This window comes from Cebus imitator, unplaced genomic scaffold (genome assembly GCF_001604975.1).
Source record: "Cebus imitator isolate Cc_AM_T3 unplaced genomic scaffold, Cebus_imitator-1.0 Scaffold312, whole genome shotgun sequence".
Lineage (NCBI taxonomy): Eukaryota > Metazoa > Chordata > Mammalia > Primates > Cebidae > Cebus > Cebus imitator.
The window spans coordinates 21306-29383 of NW_016107627.1; the positions used below are offsets into that span (position 1 = coordinate 21306).

Consider the following 8078-nt stretch of genomic DNA (forward strand, 5'->3'; position numbering starts at 1 on the left):
AAAAAAAAAAAAAAAAAAAAAGTTTCAGGGTAACATGTGTCTGCTTTGCAGCTATTAAGCCGCATTCACTGAAGCTAGGAGAGATGTTTCCCTTGATAGAAAACCACATAAGGGCGACTGCAAGTTAATCCATTCCAGCTATTTTGGTTGTCAATTTCCAGCTGCGTTAACACCAAGTGGAAACAAGCAGAATCAGCAGACACTTTGCCATAAGGTTATTTGTGAACAGTCCTGTCTGGCTGGTCTGGCAGTTGAATCCAGCCATTAGCCCAGATGACCACACAGACTAGACAGATGGCTAGGGAGGGCCACCACGATGACCATGAACAGGAAGACAGAGGTATGCCAATCTCCTCTCCCACCCGTACCTGTTTGCTGAACTGGCCGGCCCCCGCCACGATGAGCACGATGATGTTGCCGACAGCCACCGTCAGGAGCCATCCCGCCTGAAGCACGGACTTCATGTTGGAAGGAGCCTGAGGAAGCAAAACAAAGTCAGTCCCACTCTAGGTCTCGCCCACCGAGCAGGAGAACACAACTCACCAATGAGCATTTCGTTAAGCAGGCCACCCTAACAATGCACTTGAAAAATCAGGTAGCCTCAATGTGAAAAGGATCATCTCTTGGGTAACAAGACACCCAAACACGCACAGACGAGCAGACAGGAATCCTTGTGTTTCACGTTCCACATCCTTGCAAAGATGTGTTAATTACATGGACACATCTATAGATAAGCTGATCCTGTTTCTACAGGAGAGCTTCCAAGCAAAGCCACCCAGCCTGGCACGGTCCCCCCTCAAACACAGGCTGCTCTCTGGGCTGCCAGCTTGCCCTTCTGTGGCTTTCCTGCCACATCTCCAAACTCTCTCTTCAAACACCTGTCACCTGTATCACAGTTATCACCTTTATGAGACTGTGAGATTATCACAGAAAGGGATTTTCCAGCTCATCTTGGCCTCTTTACTATAAAAATGGATGGTATGAGGCACATATGGTTATATGCCTGTAACTATAGTTTTGACAACACAGTTCAAAAATTCAGCTCTAACTTGGTTAATAAAACCTGACTAACACACTTAAAAGCAATACTTTTTAACTTTTTTTTTGAGACAGGGTCTTGCTTTGTTGCCCATGTTGGAGTAGTGTCATCACGGCTCACTGCTGCCTCGGACTCCTGGGTTTAGGCAATCTTCTTGCCTCAGCCTCCCAAGCAGCTGGGACCACAAGCATGCTCTACCGTGCCCAGCTAATGTTCTTTATTTTTAAAGCTCTAGACCTTATTTGGTACGTTTACTGGGAGCTATAGAGATCTCCACCAAACCTATCATGAGGACACACACGTGTAATTGAGCTGTATTATGAATGACTGGTTACATTTGGTTGTTTCAGAATGGAGATTCTCCTGACCTTCATAACCCTGGTAGCAGTGAGTAATAAATAAGGACACTAAATGTCTAGTGTATGACTGTGAGGCTACAGACACATAGGAACACATGCTCTTGCAAAGCTGAACAGAGTAATAATTCTTTTTTTTTTTGAGACAGAGTTTTGCTTTTGTTGCCCAGGCTAGAGTGCAATGGCGTGATCTCAGCTCACTATAACCTCTGCCCCTCTGGGTTCAAGAGATTCTCCTGTCTCAGCCTCCAGAGTAGCTTAGATTACAGGCACCGCCTCCATGCCTGGCTACTTTTGGCATTTGTAGTAGAGATGAGGTTTCACCCTGTTGGCTAAGCTGGTCTTGAACTCCAGACCTCAGATGATCTACCCACCTCAGCCTCCCAAAGTGCTGGGATTACAGGCATGAGCCACTGTGCCTGGCCGGTAATAATTCTTTTTTTTTTCTTTTCTGAGATGGAGTTTCACTCTTGTTGCTCAAACTAGACTAAAATGGTGAGATCTCAGCTTACTGCAACCTCCGCCTCCTGGGTTCAAGTGATTCTCCTGCCTCAGCCTCCCAAGCAGCTGGGATTACAGGCATGCACCAGCATGCCTGGAAAATTTTGTATTTTTAGTAGAGATGGGGTTTCTCCATGTTGGCCTGGCTGGTCTCAAACTCCCAACCTCAGGTGATCCGACCACCTTGGCCTCCCAAAGTGCTGGGATTACAGGCTTGAGCCACCTCGCCAGGCCCAGTAATAATTCTTATTCGGTAAAGACGACACTTGGTGATTTCAGAGACCTCACTCTATGGAAGATACCATAATGCTTTCTAGACTTTTTAAAAACTAAAAACACACAGTTATTCCAGATTTACATTAAGTCCTATCAGCATTTTCTGCAAGCAGGGGTACAGCAGATGGGTGGTAAATGCAACAAACAAGAAACCTGAGAATAGGAGAATTCCAGTCCCGTGACAGAGAAGACCACTTCGCCACAGGTGAGAAGAAAATACTGCGGGATTTGCAGAGCCATGTTAACCGTGTTGGCTGCAATATCTTCAAACATCTTCACTTCGGGGCAGCCGTCATTCTGAGGCAGTAAGGCAAAGGCAGAAGAAGAAATGAAAGTTAAGATCACTTCTAAAATAAACATTGTTCAAACAGGTAAACTGAGATTGACCTTGTAGGGTTACATCATGTGATTTATCAAGTACATACACAGTTTAAATGTAAGGCAACACTGCATTTGACACTTGTGATGGATTTGAAGATAAGTTCACTAGCATTTTCCTTTTAGATAAAAGAGTAGGTTGGAAGTCATTTGAAAACACTGCCCTCTCTTTGAACTATGAGTTCCTTAAGTCCATGTTAATAGTCTACAAGGAAGCACCAGACATTGGTTAGTATAAACTGTCATCCAGGGGAAGTCAATCTGTTTAGATTCCTTCTATTGATTAAGTCAACAATAGTTAAAGAATTAGCCAAGTGAATTAATTCTAAGCCCATTTAAAATACAGATCCTAATATCACTCTAGTTCAATCATCAATGTGTCCTAAGTGTTTGGGAGCCTTCCTATCAATCAAGTTTGAGCAGACATTCTGATACAAAGAAACGAGTTACTAACCTTCTTTTGGATTACATAGGTATAAGCACTTCCGAATTCAAGGTAGGGAGTATTGAAATTAGTTTGACACTGTGATGGAATCTCTGTTGAGTTTATTGTGTAGCCTTTTCTATCAAAAGAGAGAAAATATTGGTTAACATTCTTGGCATTAAAAGTTTCAATATATTTTTTAAAGAAAAATCCTTGAACTTTGGAGTGAAGCATTCAGTCTGGGTACTTACCTGCCAGAAGGAAAGAACTGATACTTGCTGGCATTATAGCTGCTGATATTTGCAAAAACTTTCCCACTCATGGTGATGGTGATGAGCTCATTATAAGTATTTACAAATCTGAAACAGAAAAACATCTGTCTTGTAACTGAACTGCAGAATAATACATCCTAGGTCACAGTGCATGCACTTGAAGTTAAGCAATACTCCCTATTTTGGGGAAGTTTAAGATGTTTCCAGAAGATTTCTAGAGAATAAAGACAGAAAGTGAACAACCTTAGGTTTATCCTGCTCACCCACTCATAAGAACACACGTAAAAGAATGTATTTAACAGAGTGTTTATATGTGCTAAGTACTACTCTAAGTATTTTGTAAATCTAACCTAGTTCAATATGTTAGGATATTAAGCAGGGCCTGAAGTAGGTACTGGCCTCTTCCCTTCAAGAAGATAGCCATGCCCTTGTGTTCCTCGCTTCAAAAACTTTATTTATTTATTTATTTATTTTTGAGAGAGAGTCTCGCTCTGTCACCCAGGCTGGAGTACAGTGGTGGGATCTCGGCTCACCGCAACCTCTGCCTTCTGGGTTCAAGCAATTCTCCTGCCTCAGCCTCCTGAGTAGTTGGGATTACAGGCATGTGCCACCATGCCCAGCTCATTTTTGTGTTTTTAGTAGAGACAAGGTTTCACCATGTTGGCCAGGCTGGTTTCGAACTCCTGACCTCAGGTGATCCACCTGCCTCAGCCTCTTAAAGTGCTGGGATTACAGGTATAAGCCACCGTGCCCAGCCAGAAACTTTAGAGCTCGAGGAGTTAAAGACCAAAACCAGATGCTGCCTTGTTCCTAAAAGAAAGACATGCCCTTTCTCTGGGGGTTGAGGAGGAAAGCCCGCCTACTTCCTACGTCTAGGAGCCTCAGGTAGGGAAGGGCGCCTGGGATTAGAGAGGAAGAAAGGGGCCAACCCAGTAACAAGAGACATTGTTTTAGCCTTTTTTAGAGATGAGGTCTTGCTCTGTTGCCCAAGCTAGAGTGCAGTGATACAATGATAGTTCAATCCAGCCTCAAACTCTTGGTCTAAAGTGATCCTCCCACCTTAGGCTCCTGAGTAGCTGAGACTACAGGTATGTGCCACCATGCCTGGCTGATTTTTATTTTTGTAGAGATGAGGGTCTTGCTGTGTTGTCCAGGCCAGTCTCAAGCTCTTGGCCTCGAGGTAGCCTCCCTCCTCAGCCTCCCAAAGCACTGGAATTATGGGTATGAGTCACTACACTTGGCTTAGAGATAGCTTTAAGGAATCCCCTCAGAGGGTGGAGGCCTGTGTGGTCCTGGAGTGACAGTGGTCGGCATCCTGCTACAATACAGGTTTGAATGGAATACCCAATAAGACTGGCTTCCAGGCCCAAGGTTTCCTGTCTCTACAAAGTCCCATGTGGCTATGCTTCATACAAAAGCATGTGAGTTGTTTGCCTTGGACCATATGGAGGGGGAACAGCACGGATGGCTGATGACAGACCCCTTCCATGGCTGTTCCAGGCTACGGACAGCCCTGGAACTCTCTTACAACCCTAGTGACCAGGCGGGTGCTGCCCAAAACAAGACCAGTTGATTTTTTTCCTACCAAACGTGTTGAGTGAAGACCTATGGCGGAGTGTCCAGTGCAAAGAACAGTAAGTCACACTAGCGTACACCTCAGCAGCGTAAGGAACAAGTTCACCTTTCCATCCCTCAAATAGGGGGCCAAATTTATCAGCTCTGTGGCAATAAATAATACTGGTCAAACTCTAGGTGCTGGGAGAAAATTTCTATGAATCAAACTCAGGTCCTGAAGTCCTGAGGCCTTCTACTTGGTGTCATTTGACAGGAGATTCATATAGAAAATGGAGCCTGAGACAGATCCACATGCGGCTTAGCTAGAGTTCACACTGCTCTAGGCTGTAAGAGCTGCTTTTATCAAAGATGAAGATCATCCACACGAAAGAGAGGGTGGGCAGAGTATGAGTCTAGGAAGCAGACCTTTGGGGCTGAGGCCTGGCTTTATAAGTTATCAGCCACAGACTCAGAATGAAACCCATCCCTAAGGCTAGAGGATGACGAGCTGCCTGGCATATGTCTTAGGGCTGGTGCAACAAGAAATGAAAACATGGCTGGGCATGGTGGCTCACACCTGTAATCCCAGCACTACGGGAGGCCCAGGTGGGTGGATCATGAGGTCAGGAGTTCAAGACCAGCCTGGCCAACATAGTGAAACCCTGTCTCTACTAAAAATACAAAACATTAGCTGGGTGTGTGGTTGTGTGCGCCTGTCATCCTAGCTACTTAGGAGGCTGAGGCAGGAGAATTGCATGAACCCGGCGGGCGGAGGTTGCAGTGAGCTGAGATTGCGCCATCGCACTTCAGCCTGAGTGATAGTGCGAGACTCAGTCTCGCCAAAAAAAAAAAAAAAGGAAAACACAGTCAGGAGTCACTTGATGGGGACCAGTTCTGTTGAGAAATGCGTCAGGAGGTGACTCTGTGGTGATGGGAACTTCATAGTGGACACTTACACACACACAGACAGTGCAGGCTTTACATGCCTCGGCACGGAACGCTGGAGGCAACTGTGACACAGTGGTAAGGATGTGCGCATCTGAACATGTCTCAACATTCCCACTCTTTCCTCCCCGGACCTCTGGTAGCCTCGCATCTGCTTTCTGTCTCTAGGGCTCTGCCTGCCGCTTCATTTCAATGGAGTCATTCAGTGCAGGTCTCTGTGACCAGCTTCTCTCTTAGCATACTGACGTTCACATTCGTTCATATTGTGGCATGTATCTGTGCTTCATTCCTTTTTATGACTAACATTCCATCGTATGGATAGACCACATATTCTCAGCTGATGGGCACTGGATTTGTTTGCATGTTTTGTCTATTGTGAGTAACGTTGCAATGAACGTAAATGCACAAGTTTTTGTGTGGACATGTTCTCATCTCTTCTGGGTGACAACTCACATGTCACATTTGGCAGGCTTCCAAATTAACCACCTGGGAAAGGTCTCACAATGCATGGCTTATATCCTGTCCCTGAGTAAACAGTCTTATCATGAGTTTCTCCAATCTTACCATGTTGATGTACTGATTAATACATAACTCACTAATACTGAAAAGGACGCTGATTTGCTTCTGAGTCACAGTGTTTTACTGATTGTCTTGTGCCAAAACATTTTAGCCCGTATGCTGTCACCTGTATCCAGTGATCCTAACTTCCGTATTATAACCTCCAATGAAAATGGAAAGCTCTAATTTGAGGAGGCTCCTTCTCGTAATACCTTTTTTTTCTCTCTTTTAAGATAGGGCCTCACTCTGTCACCCAGGCTGGAGTGCAGCGGTGCAATCATGGCTCACTGCAGCCTTGAACTCCTGGGTTCAAGCAATCCTCTCACCTCAGCCTCCTAAGTATTTAGGACTGCAGGAGTGCCTGGCTCATTTTTTAATTCTTATTTTTGTAGAGAGGGAGTTTCGTTTTATTGCCCAGGTTGGTCTCGAACTCCTGGCCTCAAGTGATTCTCCTGCCTCCACCTCCCAAAGTGCTGGGATTACAGGCGTGAGCCACCACACCCAGACTTCCTAAACCTTCCTGTAAGAGCCTTCCAACTCTCAGTAGACTCTGGGACATGCCCTACTTTGCTGGTGTCTCTTTCCAGGTTGATCCTCACATTTGGCTTCCAATAAATCAAATTACTTCTGCCTCAACAGTCTTAATTTTGGTCAACATGGTTATATACTTAGGAGTGAAACTGCTGAGTTATATAGTAAAACTCTATGTTTAGCATTTCAAAGAACTGTTTTTCAAGGTGGCTGTACCATTTTAGATTTCCACCAGCAGTGAATAAGGGTTCTAATTTTTTTTTTTTTTTTAAGACAGAGTCTCACTCTGTTGCCCAGGCTGGAGTACAGTGGCATCATCATGGCTCACGGCAGCCTCAACCTCCCGGGACTCAGGTGATCCTCCCACATGTTTCTCGAGTAGCTGGGACACACCAACACACCTGGCTAATTTTTGTAATTTTTTGGTAGGGACAGGGTTTTGCCATATTGCTCAGGCTGGTCTTGAACTCCTGGGTTCAAGCAATCAGCTGGCTTCGGCCTCCCAAAGTGCTGGGATTACAGGCATGAGCCACTGTGCCCAGCCAAGGCTTCCAGTTTAACCACATCCTTAACAACACTTGTTATTGTCTATCTTTTTTTTTCTTTTTTTGAGATGGAGTTTCACTCTTGTTGCCCAGGCTGGAGTGCCATGGCATAGTCTCAGCTCACTGCAACATCTGCCTTCCAGGTTCAAGTGATTCTCCTGCCTCAGCCTCCCGAGCAGCTGGGATTACAGGCGCCTGCTACCATGTCCAGCTAATTTTTGTATTTTTAATAGAGACGGTGTATTTTAGTTTCACCATGTTGGCCAGGCTGATCTCAAACTCCTGGCCTCAGGTGATCCGCCCAACTTGGCCTCCCAGTGCTGGGGTCACAGGTGTGAGCCACCATGCCCGGCCCATTGTCTACCTTTTTGCTCAGAACCTAGAAGGTATGCAGTGGTATCTCATCATGGTTTTAACTCACATTTCCCTAAACACTAACAACTTTGAGCATGTTTTCATGTGCTTGTTGGCCATTTGGATATCTTCTTTGAAGAAATATCTATTCAAATTCTGTGCCCATTTTAAAAATTGGGTTGTCTTTTTAGTACTGAGTTGTGAGAGTTCTTTATATATTCTGTCTATTAGATACCAGATGCATGATTTGTGCCTATTTTGAAAGGCAAGGTTTGTTTTTTTTTAACTATTAAATTATGCATTCTTTATATATTTTGGATACAAGTCCCTTATCAGATATATGAT

General features: G+C 44.8%; 1 protein-coding gene across 1 annotated transcript in view; it reads right to left on the reverse strand.

Annotated features, from left to right (window-relative positions):
• SLC15A1 (solute carrier family 15 member 1) overlaps positions 1 to 8078 on the reverse strand; it is a 64201-nt gene that overhangs the window by 1686 nt on the left and 54437 nt on the right. Inside the window, exons 19-22 of the mRNA XM_017503518.2 lie at positions 3226 to 3333; positions 3005 to 3113; positions 2326 to 2469; positions 369 to 476 (exon numbers count right to left, since the gene is read on the reverse strand). Coding sequence (XP_017359007.1) covers positions 369 to 476; positions 2326 to 2469; positions 3005 to 3113; positions 3226 to 3333 — 469 coding nt within the window. The remainder of the gene's footprint in view (positions 1 to 368; positions 477 to 2325; positions 2470 to 3004; positions 3114 to 3225; positions 3334 to 8078) is intronic.